Genomic DNA, 23,176 nt, shown 5'->3' with positions numbered 1-23,176 from the left:
CTTTTGAATGCTGGCGGTGCTTTCACTCTAGTGGTAGCATGAGACGGAGTCTACAACCCACACAAGTGGCTCAGGTAGTGCAGCTCATCCAGGATGGCACATCAATGCGAGCTGTGGCAAGAAGGTTTGCTGTGTCTGTCAGCGTAGTGTCCAGAGCATGGAGGCGCTACCAGGAGACAGGCCAGTACATCAGGAGACGTGGAGGAGGCCGTAGGAGGGCAACAACCCAGCAGCAGGACCGCTACCTCCGCCTTTTTGCAAGGAGGAGCAGGAGGAGCACTGCCAGAGCCCTGCAGCCACAAATGTGCATGTGTCTGCTCAAACGGTCAGAAACAGACTCCATGAGGGTGGTATGAGGGCCCGACGTCCACAGGTGGGGGTTGTATTTACAGCCCAACACCGTGCAGGACGTTTGGCATTTGCCAGAGAACACCAAGATTGGCAAATTCGCCACTGGCGCCCTGTGCTCTTCACAGATGAAAGCAGGTTCACACTGAGCACGTGACAGACATGACAGAGTCTGGAGACGCCGTGGAGAACGTTCTGCTGCCTGCAACATCCTCCAGCATGACCGGTTTGACGGTGGGTCAGTCATGGTGTGGGGTGGCATTTCTTTGGGGGGCCGCACAGCCCTCCATGTGCTCGTCAGAGGTAGCCTGACTGCCATTAGGTACCGAGATGAGATCCTCAGACCCCTTGTGAGACCATATGCTGGTGCGGTTGGCCCTGGGTTCCTCATAATGCAAGACAATGCTAGACCTCATGTGGCTGGAGTGTGTCAGCAGTTCCTGCAAGAGGAAGGCATTGATGCTATGGACTGGCCCGCCCGTTCCCCAGACCTGAATCCAATTGAGCACATCTGGGACATCATGTCTCGCTCCATCCACCAACGCCACGTTGCACCACAGACTGTCCAGGAGTTGGCGGATGCTTTAGTCCAGGTCTGGGAGTAGATCCCTCAGGAGACCATCCGCCACCTCATCAGGAGCATGCCCAGACGTTGTAGGGAGGTCATACAGGCAAGTGGAGGCCACACACACTACTGAGCCTCATTTTGACTTGTTTTAAGGACATTACATCAAAGTTGGATCAGCCTGTAGTGTGGTTTTCCACTTTAATTTTGAGTGTGACTCCAAATCCAGACCTCCATGGGTTGATAAATTTGATTTCCATTGATAATTTTTGTGTGATTTTGTTGTCAGCACATTCAACTATGTAAAGAAAAAAGTATTTAATAAGAATATTTCATTCATTCAGATCTAGGATGTGTTATTTTAGTTTTCCCTTTAATTTTTTTGAGCAGTATACATCCACAGGTACACCTCCAATTGACTCAAATGATGTCAATTAGCCTATCAGAAGATTCTAAAGCCATGACATAATTTTCTGGAATTTTCCAAGCTGTTTAGAGGCACAGTCAACTTAGTGTATGTAAAGTTCTGATCCATTGGAATTGTGATACAGTGAATTATATATTATTTAATTTGTCTGTAAACAATTGTTGGAAAAATGACTTGTGTCATGCACAAAGCAGATGTCCTAACCGACTTGCCAAAACGATAGTTTGTTAACAAGAAATGTGTGGAGTGGTTGAAAAACGAGTTTTAATGACTCCAACCTAAGTGTATACAAACTTCTGACTTCAACTGTATTTACCTTGATTGATATGGTAGGTAGGAGATTTCTGAGGTACTGATTGTATGCATGTAGAAACTGTCCTATTACGGAGAATATCCTAGCTCCATATGAAATTAGGAACATGCATATCTGGAGCATGTCTACTCCTTATATCTGATAAAATGTCAGATATACAGGAAATATATAGATAAAGTTATACCGATATTGAGTCTTTTCTCCCAGTTACCGTGGTAACTAAATACACTCACTCATGATTCATCCTGGTTGAAAGGCAGAACAGGGCTTCATTAAAACACACAGGGGTATTCCACATAACTTCCTTCTTACAACTGGTTAATGAAGGTTGCGCAACAAGTCCAGGCCCTGCTGTATGTACTCATGTAATTCAATGTGATTAGATATATCTGCAAAAATATTTTGAATGAGAGAACCTTTGAATTTAACAAGGAAAGGCAGCAATGTTGTACACACACATACACAGACAAACACAGATGCACAAACAGGCAAAAGAGAGCTGAACAGGACCACGGTGTACAAAACTCAATTATTTTATTAAACTTCTATTTTATGTAATCTGTATATATAAAAAGTTCTAAAGCCATTGGCCTGAGACTAGAACAGACAGTGAGGCTGGCGTGTGTTTCTTATCACATTTACATTAGTCTTCATTATTCGCCAGTGGCCAGAATAGTACAAACAGACAAGAACAAAAAGAGACGTAAACTAAAGAAACAAAATAAACACATACGGAAGAGTAGAGGAAACGACTGCACAATGCAATGTTGTGTAGACGGTCCGTCAGACTAGTAGAGAGAAGAAGACTGGAGGTCCTTGGGAGACGGAATAAATAACAGAGGAAGCTGCTTTGCTTACAGTCGATTGGCCATGCCGGCCAACCCCGTGCTCCACTTAGCCGTGATTGGACACGGGGATCCGAGGGGGCGGGCAGAGGGAGCGGTGTAGAGAGGGTGTTGGACCAGTGATACTGTGGAACCATAAGTGCACACCAAAGGGTGTGTGGATGCGTGTGTGTGCACATGCATTGCCCTGTTTGAATGTACAGTTGAAATCGGTAGTTTACATACACCTTAGCCAAGTACATTTAAACTCAGTTTTTCACAACTCCTGACATTTAATCTGAGTAAAAATTCCCCGTCTTAGATCAGTTAGGATCCCCACTGTATTTTAATAATGTGAAATGTCAGAATAATAGTAGAGAGAATGATTTATTTCAGCTTTTATTTATTTCATCACATTCTCAGTGGGTCAGAAGTTTACATACACTCAATTAGTATTTGGTAGCATTGCCTTTAAATTGCTTAACTTGGGTCAAACATTTAGGGTAGCCTTCCTCAAGCTTGCCACAATAAGTTGGGAGAATTTTGGCCCATTCCTCTTGACAGACCTGGTGTAACGGAGTCAGTTTTCTAAGCCTCCTTGCTCAGAACACACACTTTTTCAGTTCTGCCCACAAATTCTCTATAGGATTGAGGTCAGGGCTTTGTGATGGCCACTCCAATACCTTGACTTTGTTGTCCTTAAGCCATTTTGCCACAACTTTGGAAGTATGCTTGGGGTCATTGTCCATTTGGAAAACCCATTTGCAAGCAAGCTGTAACTTCCTGACTGATGTCTTGAGATGTTGCTTCAATATATCCACGTGATTTTCCCACCTCTTGATCTATTTTGTGAAGCACCCCCACAACATGATGCTGCCACCTCCCGTGCTTCACGGTTGGGATGGTGTTCTTCGGCTTGCAAGCGTCCCCCTTTATCCTCCAAACATAATGGTCATTATGGCCAAACAGTTCTATTTTTGTTTCATCAGACCAGAGGACATTTCTCCAAAAAGTACAACCTTTGTCCCCATGTGCAGTTGCAAACTGTAGTCTGGCTTTTGTTGTGACGTTATAGAGCAGGGGCTTCTTCCTTGCTGAGCGGTCTTTCAGGTTATGTCAATATAGGACTTGTTTTACAGTGGATATAGATACTTTTGTATCTGTTTCCTCCAGCATTTTCACAAGGTCCTTTGCTGTTATTCTGGGATTGATTTGCACTTTTCGCACCAAAGTACGTTCATCTCTAGGAGACAGAACTCGTCTCCTTCTTAAGCGGTATGACGGCTGCACGGTCCCATGGTGTTTATACTTGCGTACTATTGTTTGTACAGATGAATGTGGTATCTTCAGGCGTTTGGAAATTTCTCCCAAGGATGAACCAGACTTGTGGAGTTCTACCATTTTTTTCTGAGGTCTTGGCTGATTTCTTTTGATTTTCCCATGATGTCAAGCAAAGAGGCACTGAGTTTGAAGGTAGGCCTTGAAATACATCCACAGATACACCTCCAATTGACACTTATGATGTTAATTAGCCTATCAGAAGCCATGACATCATTTTCTATAATTTTCCAAGCTGTTTAAAGGCACAGTCAACTTAGTGTATGTAAACTTCTGACCCACTGGAATTGTGGTACAGTGAATTATAAGTGAAATAATCTGTCTGTAAACAATTGTTGGTAAAATGACTTATTAGTATATGTCCTAACCGACTTGCCAAAATGATAGTTTTTAACAAGAAATGTGTGGAGTGGTTGAAAAACGAGTTTTAATGACTCCAACCTAAGTGTATGTAAACTTCCGACTTCAACTGTATATATGCATGTGTGTGTGTCTGTGTGTGTGCATATATCTGTGTGATGCGACCTTCTGCAACCCATGTTCTTTAGTCGCTGGTAAACACTCATATCAGAATCATGATTCTGGGAATATCATTTTTTCTTAATACCTTTGTTTCAATTATCTTAGATATATATTTTACATCAGATTAAATACCACTGTGTGTGCCAACAACGTGTGTATGTTGGAAATAGAGTGTTGCATGTGCTTTCCAATAGGTATTACTGGCATATTGTTCTGTGTGCTGGGTGCTAGGCTCTCCAAGGCCACAGGGTAGATCAAAACCCACAGATCTGAAACCAATACCCTATCAATACCTTGGGAGGCCAGCAAAGACGTGTGTGTGTGTGTTGGGCATATCTCTGTGAGTGTGCATATGTGTGCTAGTGCTCAGTCGCTGTCGCTGGTGTCGCTGCTGGGGTCTCCCTGGACCTTGTTGCGATGCTGCATGGCGCGGTGGTAGGCCACCTGCACTGACTTGCGGATGTTGGACTTCCTTCCCTCCAGCATCTTCTCCTTGTCCAGCTCCCGGTCCACCCCCAGAGGAACCAGCTTAGAACGCGGCAGCCACTGCCTTCAGACACACACAGAGACAGACACAGACACACAGAGACACACACACAGGGTTAGAAACACTTTCTCACAGGTAATTATTATCCACCCACAGTGCAGCACTGACTGCTGTGAGTTGTTTTATGTGTTGTGACCTAAAACAAAGTGTATTTTCTCTCTCTTTGTTCTCTCTCAAAGCGTCCTCTTCAATCACTCCTGTGTGACCCACTTCTGCTAGCGGGAGATGGATTTTTTTTTTTTTTGCTTTCTTGCATTTCTATGTAAAAACCCCCATCCTTTGCTCTTGTACTACGTGCAGACAGCCTTTTGAAATGATTTAATGCTGCTGAGCTGCACATTGTTGACTACAGAATGAAGTTTGCTGCTACACTCTGATTCTGGCTTCTCCGCTGCCTCCACTGGGATATAGAAGGAGAAGCCTTCAAAACAACACTTCTCCACTAGTGTGAGAGAGGGATAGAGGTTCACATGGGAAAGAGAAGGGGGATAATGAGTGAGAACAAAGACAGAGAGAAGAGAGAGAGGGAGGAACGAAGAGAGCTGGGGAAGAGAGAGCGAGGGGCAGAGAAAGACAAACACAGAGGACTGAGAGAGAGACAGACAGTGTACTGACCAGGTTCTCTTGTTGTCGAAAAAGAGTACCAGGAAGAGGTGTTCCCGGGCCTCTTGGGTCATCTGCTCCCCCAGCTTCAGGACATCCAGAGGGGGCACAGGGATAGGAACCCCTCTGTGGAATACCCCCTCACTGGGCATTTTAGGATCGATGATCTACAGGGGGAGGGGAAGGGTTAGAGGGAGGGTAAAGGACAAGTAAATGCAATAGTTTTATGGTATTGGTTGGTATGAGATACTAGCAACTTGTGGCCGAATGGAAATTTCAACCGTAGTTTATCCTAATGTGTGTGTATGTGTGTACATCCATGTGTGTGTGTCCAATCCATGGCTGGATTACCAGAGCAGGGTATGAAGGGTAGCCTCTACACTTGGCCCACACCAGGTCCAGAGCATCAAGGGAAGAGTAGTCATCTGATGGCGTCCTACAACCGGATCGGCCCCGGCCCCACCCTACTGAGAGAAACACCCAATACATCACAATCAGTGTGTTCGAAAACTATCCAGACCCCCTGACTTTTCCCACATTTAGTTACATTAGCCTTATTCGAAAATCTACACACAATACCCCATTATGACAAATCGAAAACAGGTTTAGACATTTTTGCTAATTTATACCAAAATAAAACTAAAATACCTTATTTACATAAGTATTCAGACCCTTTGCTATGAGACTGGAAATGTAACTCAGGTTCATCCTGTTTCCATTGATTCATCGTTGAGATTTATACAACTTGATGATTTGGAAAGGCACACACCTGTCAAAAACCAAGCCAAGAGGTTGAAGGAATTGTCCTTAGAGCTCCGACACAGGATTGTGTCGAAGGAACATATCTGGGGAAGGGTACCAAAACATTGCCAAACTGAGCAATCGGGAGAGAAGGGCCTTGGTCAGGGAGGTGACCAAGAACCCGATGGTCACTCTGACAGAGCTCAGTTCCTCTGAGGAGATCGGAGAAACGTTCAGAAGGACAACCATCTCTGCAGCACTCCACCAATCAGGCCTTTATGGTAGAGTGGCCAGACGGAAGTCACTCCTCAGTAAAAGACACATGACAGCCCACTTGGAGTTTGCCAAAAGGCACCTAAAGAACTCTCAAACCATGAGAAACAAGATTCTCTGGTTTGATGAAACTAAGATTGAACTCTTTGGCCTGAATGACAAGCGTCACTTCTGGAGGAAACCTGACATCATCCCTATGGTGAAGCATGGTGGTGGCAGCATCATGCTGTCCCAAAGTGCTCAGGACCTCAGACTGGAGCGAAGGTTCACCTTCCAACAGGACGATGACCCTAAGCACACAGCCAAGGCAACGCAGGAGTGGCTTCGGGACAAGTCTCTGAATGTCCTTGAAAGGCCCAGCCAGAGCCCGGACTTGAACCCGATCTAACATCTCTGGAGAGACCTGAAAATAGCTGTGCAGCGACACTCCACATCCAACCTGACAGAGTTTGAGAGGATCTGCAGAGAAGAGTGGGAGAAACTCCCCAAATACAGGTGTGCCAAGATTGCAGCAAAGTACTGAGTAAAGGGTCTGAATACTTATACAAATGTTTTCAATTCCTGTTTTTGCTTTGTCATTATGGGTTATTGTGTGTAGCTTGATGAGGGGAAAAAAACGATTTACAATTTTAGAATAAAACCTAACAAAATGTGGAAAAAGTCAGGGGGTCTGAATACTTTCCAAAGGCACTGTGTATACCTCCTAAACACACACACTTTGGGAAAACGAGAGGTAGAGGTGGCACGATAGATGAGATTGACGAACGTGTGCCTGTGGCACTCACAGTGTGAGACGCTGCGTGACCCTCCCACAGAGTAGGAGTCGTTCTCTGTCCCTGATGTCTCCTCACTGCTGTCCTCCTGGAAGGCTGAACGAGAGAACGACTGCTTCCCCCGGCCCTGCTTAGACGGAGTGGTACTGCGAGAGAGAGAAAGAGGGCGAGAGACAGAAAGACGAAAAGAGAGTCATTCATTCATCCTAAACCAAATGTGTGCATCATAGACAGTGCAGTTGTGTTTGACTATGTGGCTGTGTGTAAATACCACAGTGTGTGTCTATAATTACCTGGTTCTGTCAGAGGCAGCACTACTGCTGCTGCTGCTGGTGGATTCAGAGTCAGAGCTGGATCGAGGAAGGCTCCTCTCGTTCCTGTACACCCGAAAACTCTCAGTCACCGGCTGGTTGGCCCCGCCAAAACCGTTAGTGGGCAGGCCTAGGAGATACCGTCATAACCGTTACAGTTACTAGACTGACCTTAGAGAGTAGTAACTGTTAAAAGATAAGAGTAATGACAATGTAACAATGTTGTTACAGACCTAGTGTGATTGTGTATGTGATTGGTTTGATTGTGCGTGTGTGTGTCTTACTCGGGAGGAGGTTGTCGATATCACTGTCGCTCTCGGAGCTGGAGCTGCTGTGGGGTCTCTTCCTCTGCCGAGGGGGAGACAAGAGGGCCAGCTGAGGGGGACCTATTGGACTGGGGCTCACCCCTGCCCCTCCGTGTCCCGCATCTCTGTTCTTAGGGGGACGGCCCGGCCTCTTGGGGGGTCCGGCCATTTTGGGGTTCTTCTTGGAGAAGAGGACAGAGGTACGACGTCCCACCTCTGGAGCTAGAGCCGAGGACGATGCACTTAAATCTGCAGAGAGAGAGGAGGAGGGAGAAGCAGGGAGACAGAGACTGAAAATGTTATTTCATAAATCTAACATAATGAGAGTTACACATGATAAGTATGGCTAGGCCTATGGGAGATCAATTTGTAAATGAATTCTGGAGCGTGTACACTGAGCTTAGATATCCCCTCAGTCTCACCCTTGCCACTGATCTCCTGACTGCTGCTCTCTTCCCCCTCGTCGTGGCGTCCCGTGGATGAGGGGTGATGGGGGAGGGATGGTCCCCTGTCCCCCCCGCCCCCTGAGTCCCTGCCCCCCATGCCCGAGCCTCCCTCTCTCTGGTGGGCAAGTTTCCTCTTGATGACCGTCATTTCTTTCCTCAGGGCTTTGGCACGCCGCGACCGACCAATGCTGTGCTTCCCTGAGCTGACCTCATCAAAGCGTGCCTGAAGGAAACACAGCTGCTCCTCCAATGGCAGCCTCCGCCGGTTCTCTGGTAAAAGCAGGTCTAAGGGACAGAGAGAAATTTAACAACTACAGAATCCCACACGGCTATACAGCAACATTATAACTTAAGTGGAAGAGTACAACTGTAAGAAAAGGAGAAGGCGTGAGTAGAATATTTGGTGATAATACAGGACTCTAAGCCACTCACCATCCTCATTGGAAGAGAGCGGCCTGTCTCCGTCTCCGTCCCTCTCTCGTTCCTGGTCCCTGTCCCTCTCTTGTTCCTGGTCCCTGTCCCTCTCTCTGTCACGTTGGCTGTCCGGGCTGGGCTCTCGATGGAGGTGCATACCTGTGTCATAGTCCAAGCCGATTCGCTCTGCCTGTCTGCGGGCAGTCCTGATCACAGCCCCACCCATCTCCCGGAGGCGCAGAGCAGCGCGGTAGAACACTGTGTCCTTGGCGTTGTATTTGAGGCAATTGTTGACGATGAGGCCGAAGTCTGCCTCAAAGGCTTCAAAGCTGAGGTAGCGGTGAGCCTCTAGTAGGTTCCACATGGTCTGGAAGTCCATGGGCCTCTCGATGTGGTCCAGGTAGTCTGGCACCTGAGGAGAGAGGTTAGGGGTTAAACCCCACCAGCCACAGTATGTGTGAGATAACACAAAGGGGTGTCAAAGTGTGTGTGAGTTACCTCGGCCAGGGGGACAGGCTCAGTGAAGAAGTTGCTGGTGTCTCTGTCCTGTAGCTGTTCCAGTGTGTTCCTCAGCAGGACCAGGAAGGGAGTCAGCTGCATCTCTAGCGCCATCTGCTGCACCTTGATCTGAACACACAGACAGATCAACATGTGTAAGCACACCTGCTCACTGTGCAAACAGATGTCAAGTGTGTGTTCATGTGCCAATATACAAAAGTGTGCATGAAGTAAGGATGTGAGGAGTGTGTGTGTGTCTCACCGTCTCTCTCTTGAGTTTCTCTCTCTTGCGGATGAGCTCCACCAGTAGTCTGGCTCTCTCCAGGTCATGTCTCAGTCTCTGCCATGCCTTCAACTGCTCCTTCAGAGCCAAGTTATTATCCTCACTGTCCCTCTGGGGCCCCAACACACACACACACACACAAAATAAACGCACACAAACTGGTTAGTTTGGCAGTGTTACACACCAGTAAGCCTACATAGTTAAATCAGGACGCAGCACCACACCCACTACATCACAGCAGAATCAAACAAAGCAATCGCCTGAGACAATGCAACCTTAGCATTTACAAAAACAGAGCACACACTCCCTCTTTCCTTCTGTCTCTGAAAAGCCGGCACACTTCATTCCAAACACATGCAGAGCTTCTAGTAGTATTCTCCCTACCGCTGTGATAACAACACCAGACAGAGACTGTGTGGTGGTTACCGTGGTAACCTGCGACTGTGGCGCCTGCGGCTGTGGCTGTAGCTGCTCCGTGTTGCGCTGTGACTGCAGGTGGGTCTGGAGCCGGCGCAGCAGAGGGACACCATTCCGGCTCTGCCTCTTCAGGGTCCAGTAACTGTGCAGTCGCTGCATAAACTGGCTCTTCCTGGGCACTGTCAGGTTACTGGTGATCTTACTGAGCCTGGGGAGGAACATATAGGTAAGATGGTAGGACTGAAGAGACTGGGAGAGTATGTGAGGTCTGAATCTGTATGCCTTTGTGTCTGCAGTGAGTATGTGTGAGTACCTGTGTGGGGGTATACAGGGCACAGACACCACAGGCGCAGCGTTCCTCTTCTCAGCCAGTATCTTCCTGGCTCTCTTCATCTTCAGTCTGGACTTGGCCTTGGCCCTCTTTGCCCGCTCTGAGCTCCAGCCCTTGGTGTCGTCATCGTGACCTACACTGGGCTCATCGTCCTCTTCCAGCTCGCCTTCACTGTGGGAGGAGCCCATGCTAGCCCCTCCCACCCCTCCGAGTGGGCGTGCTAAGCCGGGCGGGGTGTGGATGTCGCAGTAGGCGGTCTTGCGGACGCTGAATGAGGTGCCATTGGCGCCGGTCTCCCTGACGGGCTCCATCTTCATGTAGAGGCCGGCCTGCTGGGCACAGGTCACGTGGAAGGCTGTATAGCAGTTGGCCTTGTGGCACTGAATGCAGGCCCCTGAGCCGCGCTGCTTGCAGATGTAGCAGGTGAGCTTCCAGCGCGCCGGGGGGATGTGCTCGATGCTGTCAATGGGCTCCAGGAAGACTGTGTTGGCAAAACACACCTGGGGAGAGATAAGGAGAGGGAGGAAGGGATGAGGAGATTCACATTCATTGCAACAGGACTGTCAACAGGACAGAATAGAGACATGCACAGCATCACAACTTTGTCAATACATTCAAGCACAGCATGCACACACCGCCCTACCCTCACACACATACCTACCCTCTCACACACACACACAAACACACACACACACACTCACCCCTACCCTCACACACACCCCTACCCTCACACACACACACACACACACACACCCCTACCCTCACACACACCCCTAACCTCACACACACACACCCCTACCCTCACACACCCTTACCCTCACACACACACCCCTACCCTCACACACACACCCCTACCCTCACACACACACTCATACCCTCCCACCCACACACACCTACCCTCCCACACACACACCTACCCTCTCTCACACACACACACACACCCTCTCTCACACACACACACACTCCTACCCTCAAGCACACTCCTACCCTCACGCACACACACACTTCTACCTTCACACACACACTCTCACCTCGGGGATCCAGAGGGCACACACCACGTGGGCCCAGCGTGCATCGTCCGTCTGTTTAAAGGCCCCACCCTTGTTGGGGCAGAGGGCACAGTCGACGGCGCGGCTGGGGGACTGGAGGCAGCGGCGACACAGCCACTGGCCCTCAGGGATGTAGGGCACGCCGTAACACTCCTGGTGCACGGCCAGGTTACACATGTCACAGAACAGGATCACGTTGCTGTTCTGACACTCGCCGTCGTTACAGATGCAGCAGACGGCGTCCTCGTCGATCAGGGCGCTGGGGTCCGTCTGAGCGAGGAGGGGAAAGGTGGAGTAGAAAATGGACAAGAGGGTAAGTAAAGGGATAACTATTTAGGGGAACAGACTCACACAGCTAACGCCATTTTACATCCTACTGCTCACTCAATACAGTACACCACACACCCAACAGAAGGTGACAGATAAAGCAAGTCAACATCATGTCTGGAAAGAAGGTGGATAAAAGCTGGAATGACACAAAATCTGTCACTCAGAGCCAGGCCGAGCGAGCAAGAGAGAGAGAGAGAGAGAGCGAGCGAGCGAGCGAGCGAGAGTGAGTGTCACCTTGTTATGGCTCTCGAAGTAGGACTCCTTCTCCAGCCGGTCCATGAGATATTCAAACACCTCCTGGGGGATGGGCGTCACCCCGTCACTACGCCGCTTGTCATTCATGATGTCCAGCCAGATATAGTCCTCCTCATCAATGTCATATTCCACCTCTTCATCCAACTCCTCCACCGACTTATCTATGTACCTGAGGGAGAGGAAAGTGTGGGGAGAGAGCAGAGAGGAATGGAATGACAGAGTATGGATATTTAAACCTTCAATACCATCAGCTGAGGCAGGGTACTGTGACTGACTATAACATGATAATATATGCCATTTAGCAGACACTGTTATCCAAAGAGACTTAGTCATGCATTGTTTGCGTATGGGTGGTCCCAGGAATTGAACCCACTATCCTGGCGTTGCAAGAGTCATGCTCTACCAACTAAACTACAGAGGACTGACTGACCTGTAGTAGAATGATGGTTGTGTGGTACTATGACTGACCTGTAGTAGAATGATGGTTGTGTGGTACTATGACTGACCTGGAGTAGAATGATGGTTGTCTGGTACTATGACTGACCTGGAGTAGAATGATGGTTGTCTGGTACTATGACTGACCTGGAGTAGAATGATGGTTGTCTGGTACTATGACTGACCTGTAGTAGAATGATGGTTGTCTGGTACTATGACTGACCTGGAGTAGAATGGTTGTGTGGTACTATGACTGACCTGTAGTAGGATGAGGGTCGTGCGGTACTATGACTGACCTGTAGTAGAATGATGGTTGTGTGGTACTATGACTGACCTGGAGTAGAATGGTTCTGTGGTACTATGACTGACCTGTAGTAGAATGATGGTTGTGTGGTACTATGACAGACCTGTAGTAGAATGATGGTTGTGTGGTACTATGACTGACCTGTAGTAGAATGATGGTTGTCTGGTACTATGACTGACCTGTAGTAGAATGATGGTTGTGTGGTACTATGACTGACCTGGAGTAGAATGGTTGTGTGGTACTATGACTGACCTGTAGTAGGATGAGGGTTGTGTGGTACTATGACTGACCTGTAGTAGAATGATGGTTGTGTGGTACTATGACTGACCTGTAGTAGAATGATGGTTGTGTGGTACTATGACAGACCTGTAGTAGAATGATGGTTGTGTGGTACTATGACTGACCTGTAGTAGAATGATGGTTGTCTGGTACTATGACTGACCTGGAGTAGAATGGTTGTGTGGTACTATGAATGACCTGTAGTAGAATGAGGGTTGTGTGGTACTATGACTGACCTGGAGTAGAATGGTCGTGCGGTACTATGACTGACCTGTAGTAGAATGATGGTTGTCTGGTACTATGACTGACCTGTAGTAGGATGAGGATCGTGTGGTACTATGACTAACCTGTAGTAGGATGAGGGTTGTCTGGTACTATGACTGACCTGTAGTAGGATGAGGGTCGTGAGGTACTGTGATTGACCTGTAGTAGGATGAGGGTCGTGCGGTACTGTGATTGACCTGTAGTAGGATGAGGGTCGTGCGGTACTGTGACTGACCTGTAATAAGATGACTGTCGTGTGGGTGCGTCGGGCCTCTCCTGGTCAAGCTCTCTGTACACCACCTCAGGCAGCTTGACTGCTGGGCCAGAGGAAGCGCTGTGGTGGTGTGACGATCCCTCCTTCTTCTTCTCTTTACTCTTGTGCTTCCCGGACTTGGGTGTTGCCTTCCCCCCGTTAGCAGCAGGGGTGTCTGGCCTGTCCTTGCCCCCCACCTCACTCCCTCCTCCCCCGCTGTCGCCCCCATTACACAACCCTCCCCCACCTCCGCCCGAGGATGGAGGGTCCTCGGCCCCACTGTCATCCTCCGATACCACGTCAATGTTCTCAAAAATGCTGATGCGGTGGATGTGTCCATGGATCTCCAGCTCCACCATGCGCTGGGCCTGGGCATAGGTCATCGTCTCCCTGCCTGGGGAGTGGGAGTGCTCTGACTGATTAGGACTCCCAGGGGTGTTCCCTGCCTGCCCTGGCCCACCTCCCTTTCCCAGCCCTCCCTCCATGTCCCCGGTCCCCACCAGGGACATGCGAGGGGGGCGCCCCTTCCTCTTCTTCTGGGGCATGCCCTGTGCAGGCGTGGGGTTGTCATGGTCGTAATGGTAGAGGTGGTACTCAATGCCGCTGTAGCTCTTGTAGACCTTGCGACAGGTCTCCACTGGGCACTCGTAAGGGGGCTTGGTGGCTCGGAGGTTGTGGCAGAAAGTCTTCACGTCAAAGTCCAGCCCCATTGTGCCGATGGCCACTGCTGGGACAGGAGCTGTTCAAGCTTACATCTAAGAAAGAGAGGGGAGGGGGAGGGTGTTGGCATCTCTCACGCCAACATTATTGAAACACATACATGCAGATGGGTATTATGTCAAAATAAAAGTCAGTCTATGTTGAAAACATCACAGTTGTGTCCATTGCCTTTAGCCCTTTGGAATCCTAAAAGCTATTCCATGTTGTCTTGCTGATTTCAAGGAAACAAACCCCTGAAAACAGCAGGCACGTGGCTGGATAGCTGTCAACTTTACCATGGCAACGACAGGTGCATCTGACAATTTTTCGTGCTAGCTAAATCAATGCAAATTAAATTTGACTTGCAATACTGTTTACTTACTGTTACAAGTAACAATGTTTTCGAATAAAAGATTGATTCAAATCTTAAACTGAAGACACAAAAAGCTAGCTAGATAGCCAGTAACCGGATCGATTTAACAGCCGAGATAAATTACACGTTTGGAATGTTGGATTACAGATAACAGATAAATTCAAAGGTTGATTCGACCAGGTGCTTCATATAAATCATAAAGTAGACTTCTAAACACCTGCCGATAGCCTCCACTGTCATTGAATAAACATATTCACCAGAAGTACCAGATGAAACTCTGGCAAGCTAATCAATGTATAAGATAATAAATCATATGAATGACTCTTTGACTCTTGATCGATCGAATGTTTAGCCCCTGTATTCATTTGGATAGCGTAATCTTATGTTATTCTATTCACGTGCTCAAAGATCCAAGGAAATGTGTAGCAATTTACTATAGCTTGCAAACGCAACCAGAAAGCTATATCCACTAGATTGCAACTATTATTGCTAGTTGGCAGAAAAATGATACATTTGTATCTATAGAAGCCTGAGAAACATTGTAACCATTCTTACAGGTGACAACCCGAGGTAATACAATGTAACTGCTCAAATGATGTTTCAGCTTGATACAATGTTTCCCTCCACAATGTTTAGACCTCACCCTGATCAACCAAGCCACTACAAAATAACACCCTGTGTTACCTGATTGCAACCTATTAATGTAACTAAAGCAAAACCATTTCCTTAGTCATCAATGTGGTTCTAGGGGAATTACATTTACTAACAGGGAAAGATAAATATATCATAATTATGATAATGTAGCACTCAGAATCCTGGGTTTTATCTCGCTACCTACATAGGATAAGAAACTATTCGAAAAGCAAATTGTAACATAAATCAAAGCACAAATACATTGCGTTTAAAAAAAAATCATGAAACACCTTACAAATGTAAGCCTATTTCTCTCTAGACACCACGAATACATAGTCAATGTAGCTCTGAATTAATAAACACTTACTACTCAGGGCTCCTCAAGCTTGCGTGCTGCAAAATCTCTCACTCCAGCTCGGTAAATGGGACGATTGCAGATCGATGTATTAATCATATAAAATACTATCTTATCACAAGAAATGTGGGGTAAATGGTTTACACGACAACACAATATCCTAGTAATTTCATTGTGATAGGAATAATTCAGGAACTCCAGCGAACAAAAGGGGCAGCCACTGCTGTACGGCATAGGCGCGTGTGGGCACTTTCGTCAAATAGAAAATGATTTGTTTTATGGTGTATTTGTCGAAATATGTGTACCATTCTTCGATGTGTACCATTCTTTGGTGTTTGAGGAAGGTGTACTTTTGAAACCAATGGAAACCTAGGGAAGTGGCGTCACGTTTTCACCGTTAAATGTAATTTGGTTCCTTTTGTTGTTATTTTTCTGTGTGGCGAATCTAACTATCAGTTTCACACCTTTTAATATACATCTGGATAAATATGCACTATAAAGAATGGAATGTCCAAAGACGAAAAACATACGGATAAAATACGCTGCATTCGATTTTATGAAAACTTCTAAGATCATTGGTTTTTCTTTTTGTTACTTGCGAATCTGCCAATGTGGAAAAGTAAATCATATATGGAGGGTTTCCGCCATAAATTTGAATATGAAAACGACAGATTAGTTACATGTGCACGGTAGATTTGAAATTGATTATTTGATCAGTATGCACACATTTTCATATAGCCTGGCAAAGGAAGACAAAATATATATAGTTCTACAGTCAAATGTAGATTTTCATTGTTCAATATAGGCTATGTCTGTTTATTATAGGCTTAATGCCAATCATCTATTGTGATTACATTAATTTCACATTTATACAGTAGTAATGTAGGCAAAAATTTAATTTTATCATGATGCTAATACAAATAAAAGATGGCAGACTATCAAAAAGTGGAGGTGGGTGGAATTTTCATTGGAGGTCAATTTGAACAGACTCATTTCTGGAGGAAAGATAATTAGGCCTTGAAATATACTGATGTGTTGTATTTATTTTCATGGTGTGGTTTTCATATAAGCCCATGGGCTTCCAACCACACCTGCAAACTGTTTCTTTTTTTTTTAATAATCTTTTTTTTTTTTTACATCTGTATTGTTGTCTATCACTTTTCTTTGGTGCAAATAAAATAACAATTTTATTTATTTTACCTTTATTTAACTAGGCAAGTCAGTTAAGAACAAATTCTTATTTTCAATGACGGCCTAGGAACAGTGGGTTAACTGCCTGTTCAGGGGCAGAACGACAGATTTGTACCTTGTCAGCTCAGGGATTTGAACTTGCAACCTTTTGGTTACTAGTCCAACGCTCTAATCACTAGGCTAAGGCAATATGTAGATTATTGGTCCCATATTACATGAGCTGAAATAAAATATCCCAGAACTTTTCCATATGCACAAAAAGCTTATTTCTCTCAAATGTTGTGCACCTTGTCCTGGGACAATAAAAGGCCACTCTATAATGTGCAGTTTTGTCACACAACACAATGCCACAGATGCCTCAAGTCGAGGGAGCATGAAATTGGCATGTTGACTGCAGGAATGTCCACCAGAACTGTTTCCAGAGATTTGAATGTTAATTTCTCTACCATAAGCCGCCTCCAACATAATTTTAGAGAATTTGTCAGTATGTGCAACCGGCCTCACAACATCAGACTACGTGTAACCACACCAGCCCAGGACCTCCACATCCCGCTTCTTCACCTGTGGGATCGTCTGAGACCAGACACCCGGACTTAACTCTCGACCTGCTCCACTTCAGCCCGTCGATGTTAATGGGGGCCTGTTCGGCCCTCCTGCTTATATTGAGAGAGAGGTTGTTGTCCTGGCACCACACTGCCAGGTCTCTGACCTCCTCCCTATAGACTGTCTCATCGTTGTCGGTGATAAGACCTACCACTGTTGTGTCGTCAGCAAACGTAATGATGGTGTTGGAGTTGTGCTTGGCCACACAGTCATGGGATACACAGGGAGTACAGGAGGGGACTAAGCATGCACCCCTGAGGGGCCCCAGTGTTGAAGATCAGCGTGACAGATGTGTTGTTGCCTACCCTTACCACATGGGGGCGTCCCATCAGGAAGTCTGGGATCCAGTTGTGGAGTCCCAGGAGTCAGGTGTGTTAGCTGGGGCTGGGGCAAAACTGTTACACGAATCAGGCAGGACTGGAATTGCCCACCCCTGTTCTAGGGTTTCCGGCTTGATGGTGTTGATGTGAGCCATGACCAGCCTTTCAGAGCACTTCATGGCTACCAACGTGAGTTCCACAGGGCGGTAATCATTTAGGTAGGTTACCTTCGCTTTCTTGGGTACAGGGACTATGGTGGTTTGTTTGAAACATGTAGGTATTACAGACTCAGTCAGGGAGGGGTTGAAAATGTCAGTGAAGACACTGCCAGTAGGTCCACACATGCTTTGAGTACACATCCTGGTAATCCATCTGGCCCCGCAGCTTTGTGAATGTTGACCTGTTTAAACGTCATGCTCACATCGGCTATGGAGAGCGTGATCAAACAGTCATCCGGAACAGCTGGTGCCCTCGTGAAATGCTTCAGTGTTGCCTGCCTCGAAGCGAGCGTAAAAGGCATTTAGCTCATCTGGAAGGCTCATGTCACTGGGCAGCTCGTGGCTGGGTTTCCTTTTGTTGTCTGTAATATTTTTCAAACCCTGCCACATCCGACGAGCATCAGAGCCAGTGTAGTAGGATTCAATCTTAGTTCTGTATTGACGCTTTGTCTGAGGGCATGGCGGGATTTCTTATAAGCGTCCAGATTAGTGTCCCGCTCCTCGAAAGTGGCTGCTCTAGCCCTTAGCTCTGTGCGGATGTTGCCTGTAATCCATGGCTTCTGGTTGGGAAATGTACGTAGTCACTCTGGGGATGATATTGTCAATGCAGTTATTGATGAAGCCGGTGAATGAGGTGGTGTACTCAATTCAATTGGATGAATTCCTGAACATATTCCAGTCTGTGCTAGCAAAACAGTCCTGTAGCGTAGCATTCGCGTAACCTGACCACTTCCTTATTGAGTCACCTGTTCTTCCATGGCAGACAGCGTGTATGGCATCGTGTGGGCAAGCGATTTGCTGATTTCAACGTTATGAACCCATGGTGCCCGTGGGGTTATGCTATGAGCAGGCATAAGCTACAATGAACACATTGCATTTTATCAATGGCAATTTGAATGCACAGAGATACCGTGACGAGATCCATTGACGTGCCATTCATCCGCAACCATCACCTCATGTTTCAGTGTGATGATGCATGGCCCCATGTCGCAAGGATCTGTACACAATTCCTGGAAGCTAAAAATGTCCCAGTTCTTCCATGGTCTGCATACTCACCAAACGTGTCATCCAATGAGCAAGTTTGGGATGGCCTGGATTGATGTGAACAACAGCATGTTCCAGTTCCTGCCAATATCCAACAACTTCACAGTCATGTGAAATCCTTAGATTTATGCCTTATGAATTCATTTAAATTGACCGATTTCCTTCTATGAACTGTAACGGAGTATAATCTTTGAAATTGGCTTCATGTTGCATTTATATTTTTGTTCAATGGTCAAGGATTTGAAGTGGAATGATTTATGCAATGCAGATGGAAACTACTGGTGCGTCAGATGGACAAATCACCACCCAGAACCTGTGAAAATAAGCAATGCGCATAATAAAACTTACCCTCAACACTTTATTGGGGAAAGGGAACCCGATAATTTATCACATCTGTTCAGTAATATGATTAAATCTTTACTCAATAAAAACCGTCAGTTAGATTTAATAGATTCTTGAGGAATAAAGGGAGGACATCATCAAGCACAAAATAATGTTTATTTATCTCTTTAAACATGTACAGTCTTTGTGATTAGAGTGGGGCTGACTGGGTTGGTAAGGTAGTATAGTGGGAAATGCACAGCAGGCAGAAGCAAATCCCACACAGAGCTTTTTTGCAAGCCTTCCATAAAGGGGTGCATATTCAACAGGAGGCAATGTTGCTCAGAACTGATAGAAATGCAATGATCAGAAGAAGCACAGTGCGCTATTCCTCAGATAATCGTATTGGCTCCATACAATCCATTTCTATGGATCTGAATGTTGCCTCTCAGTAAATATTCCAACAGAGGTTTTCTGCTCACTAAGCATAAGACAGGGAGGTGTAGCATTACTGTTAGATACAAGTAACAGAGAACAGAAATCTCTTAATACTAGAAGTATTTCACCAAAGCAGAAGACTGCATAATATCCTATAAAAGTCCAATTCAAACCGAATTGATGGAATAACAAACACTGATGTGAAATTTCAAAACAGACAAAGAAAATGTACAAATACTAACTACAGGAAAACTGTACAATTCACAGCTTTGCAGGACTGGAGTGCTGCAACCTTTAACTGGTGTGGTGGTTGTGAGATTTCTAGCTGGCGGTATAATAATAATAATCTTGCTGTATGGACAATATTTGAACTGTTCTGAACTGCTCTTTCAATGGTCATGAGGATAAGGGGGATGTACAGGTATGTTGGGATACATATTGAACAGTTGGTAGAGCATGGTGCTTGCAATGCCACAATTGTGGGTTCGATTTCCCGGACCACCCATATGTAAAAATGTATGCACGCATGACTGAGTCAGTTTGGATAAAAGCGTCTGCCAAATGGCACACATGATCATATTTTTACAAGTTGGGAACCCATTTTATACAGGCTATGGTTAAGAACACAGGTCATGCCATGTGCAATTCTCCTCAATCAAGTATACATCTGCATTTAGCATGTTTCATTCTGAACAGAGGAATCGAACACTCAAAACCATAAAGAAAAGAAAGCCAGGGTATCAAAAACCACCTGGGAAATGATACATCATTTAATAAATGTCAACAAGGCAATATAATAACACTGCTTCACATGAACATCTCATTGAGAAAACTTATCCTCTGAGAAGGGTATTTATTACTGGAGGGATGTGTTTCAGCTTGTGTCGTGTTATCAAGTACCACGAGATACACACCCTAACTCCTCCTTTCCTTCTTAATGGATCCACCAGACACACTAGCAGCATCGACATCAAGAAACACAAAACAATACATTAGACGAGTAAATAACTGGTAATTACATTAATTAAATCAGGTGTTTAATAATAGGAGCCATGCTCTTGGCCCAACAGAAAATATTTTGCAGTTGTAAATGCAGTTAGTGTTTTCTTTGTGATTTGTAACTTACGTTCAACTAAAAAGGCAACAAAAGAAACTAGCTCCCGTTGCAGGTTCCTGGATAAGGCTTGTGGCATGGCCACTACGAAAGCTAGGTGGAGGGGTGAAATTGCACTTTAAGTCTCGCTCGGCAAACCTGCCTCTGCTACATTCTGAGCTGGACACTACTGGCTCCCCTCTAAAAACAGACCTACAAATATTGAATGGGAATTCAATTGATCCATCCATTGGGGAACGTTGACTTGAATTGGAATGTTAATTCTATGAATTCTAACTCTATGCCACTAACCAATGAGTGGGTTTTGACATGTTCTCTTTTATTAACTGTAGCTACATCAACTGCCTGTTCTCGCAAGGCAACTGTCCATTTCACGTCTATGGCGTTCTAAATTTCACAAGGGTGGCGTAAACAAAAGATTAAAAACATGATTTTATTACTTAAATAAAACGCATATACTGTGTTAATAGTGCAGTGCTACAAGGGCATTCAAATGTAAACCAAAAAGTGTCTGCAAAGCATAACAAAATGAAGTGGCACTCAAGGCACCATTAAATAAAATCCATGTGATTTGGACAGGCTTCATTTCACAGAAAAAGCTATGTTCAAGGCACTCCTCCAGAGAACTTCACCTTAAATACAGGTATCCTGTCATCTTAAACCCTTGTATTCTCATTTCTAATGTAGTGTATTAAGGTTGACAAAATGTTAGTAAATGATAAAAAGCTTTCTGAAAACATTACTGCTTATTGGTTATGATGGATTTGGTGAAAACGTCACATTGGTGACCGCTAATATTATTTGTATGACTGAGTTTAGTCAAGACCAAAGCAGTAGGTACTCTGATACACACACACAAAGGACATTTATACTGTGCACAAGCACACAGGAAAACTTCAGGTGTTGTAGTTTATACATCTACCTGCACACTGGAGATTTACAAGCTCACAGGTTATTTACATGCATGTTACTCTTTGATAAAGCATCAAACCACATAATCAGAGCAGAGTGGAGCAGGACTATCCTGCATATAGGAACACTGGAGGGGTTGAGTAGTACAGTCAAGTAGAGGCCAGTACTCAGACACACTCTTATGTGTACTCAACACAAGAGTCATCCCATGTCATTTCAGCAAGCCATGACACCATCTCAGATTGTTCTGAAATCGTTTCTGTAGTTAGAAACATAAGATTGGCATTCTTGCAACATTGTTTACATTTGAGAAATTAAGCTAATTGATTGTACCCAAATTGGCCCTTTTAAATTTATAGGATTCACATAGTACCAAACATACTCAATTGTTGGAAGAAGTTTGACCCAAATCGTAAGACACAAGGAATCCAATAAAAATGGTCAAACACCACCCACGGACCCCCCACACCAATCCCACCCAGTACACAGCAACAGTTCTCTATGTCTGACTTGGAGTATTGCTTCTTCATCCTATGTAACATATTCCCTTGAGCCAAAGCTGTTGTTTTTCTACCCAATGTTGCAAAGAAAATGTGATCCATTTAATAAACACTTAAATATCAGTGAAATTAAAAAAAGGGTGTGGCAATAACAAATTATACTTCAACAAATTGTTTGAGGAATGCTAATCTTATGTTTCTAAATACAGATTTTTTTTTAGCACAATCAGAGATGGTGGTTGTCAAAATCCTCTTGTGCTTTTTAAGCCATTTGTTTGTGCATCTAAATGTGTGGGCCCTACTTTATTCTATTTTCCATCCCGTCACCCCATTAAAAGTGATTAGACTGATTTGATTACAATTGTAACCCTGGAGTGAGAACCAGGGGGGACAGAGTGGAGTTAGGTTTATTAGCACAGAATTAGGTAAGACCTGATGTGAGGGTGCTGAGATAGAGGGGAACACTGGGGGCAGTTTGTTTTGAGCATCAGGTGCAATGGGGTGGGGGGGGGGGGGGGGTTTGCTGGGTGCAAGATGGTGCTATTTGTCACATTAGGTAGTCCTGGTGTTAGGGCCGTTCTCAGGGCTGTGCAGGGTAAGGGGGTATGCCTGCAACCCTGGGTTGGCCATGGTGGGGTAGGGCATTCCTCCCGCTGCCCCAATCATCCCCACAGGACTGGGCATACCAGACCACTGCTGGGGGTATAAGGGGCCGGGCACAACCCCTCCATAAGGACCTGCTGGTACCAGGTACCCGGGCTGGAGCATGGCAGAGGGGTTGGAGCCCAGGTCAGTGGGCATGGCTAGGCCTACAACTGTCAGCGGACAGGACAGAGGCAGCTGGAACTTGTTTGGAAGGATGGCACATCTCACCTGAAAGAACCAAAGGGGATGTTTAACATTGTGTACAAGGACTTTTGTCAACTGCTTTTTGATAAATCTAAAAGAGAGCAAGGTAGGCTGCAACTCCAACACTGGTGATACAGTCTTAAGACTTTTGATGTGTT

At 45.7% G+C, this 23,176-nt stretch overlaps 2 protein-coding genes across 22 annotated transcripts in view; both read right to left on the bottom strand.

The window, feature by feature from the left end:
• Nucleotides 1-2,170: 2,170 nt before the first annotated feature.
• LOC110492427 (peregrin) lies at nt 2,171-15,949 on the bottom strand. Of its 4 annotated transcripts, none has more exons than XM_036947414.2 (16): nt 15,521-15,949; nt 13,431-14,203; nt 11,893-12,082; nt 11,311-11,598; nt 10,262-10,779; nt 9,916-10,156; nt 9,511-9,642; nt 9,249-9,377; nt 8,769-9,162; nt 8,313-8,621; nt 7,870-8,139; nt 7,568-7,715; nt 7,287-7,420; nt 5,839-5,954; nt 5,500-5,654; nt 2,171-4,887 (listed from the first exon to the last, which is right to left on the bottom strand). In XM_036947414.2, exons 2-16 carry the CDS (start codon nt 14,156-14,158, stop codon nt 4,704-4,706), a joined length of 3,936 nt encoding a protein of 1,311 aa, XP_036803309.1. In that variant the 5' UTR covers nt 14,159-14,203; nt 15,521-15,949; the 3' UTR covers nt 2,171-4,703. The 4 variants fall into 4 exon arrangements, with proteins under 4 accessions (XP_036803309.1, XP_036803310.1, XP_036803311.1 ...); XM_036947415.2 differs by having other exon boundaries at nt 5,839-5,951; XM_036947416.2 differs by having other exon boundaries at nt 9,958-10,156.
• Nucleotides 15,950-19,363: 3,414 nt separating this feature from the next.
• LOC110492426 (serine/threonine-protein kinase WNK2) overlaps nt 19,364-23,176 on the bottom strand; it is a 65,025-nt gene continuing 61,212 nt past the window's right edge. For all 18 annotated transcript variants that reach the window (XM_036947402.2, XM_090203609.1, XM_036947407.2 and 15 more), the window contains one exon: nt 19,364-23,042. In XM_036947402.2, the coding sequence (XP_036803297.2) occupies nt 22,722-23,042 (321 nt within the window). In that variant the 3' untranslated portion in view covers nt 19,364-22,721. The remainder of the gene's footprint in view (nt 23,043-23,176) is intronic.

Source organism: Oncorhynchus mykiss, chromosome 16 (assembly GCF_057628025.1).
Source record: "Oncorhynchus mykiss isolate SJ-2025 chromosome 16, ASM5762802v1, whole genome shotgun sequence".
Taxonomy (NCBI): Eukaryota; Metazoa; Chordata; class Actinopteri; order Salmoniformes; family Salmonidae; genus Oncorhynchus; species Oncorhynchus mykiss.
The sequence above is the reverse complement of the archived record's forward strand: the minus strand, read 5'-3'. Positions and strand labels throughout refer to the sequence as shown.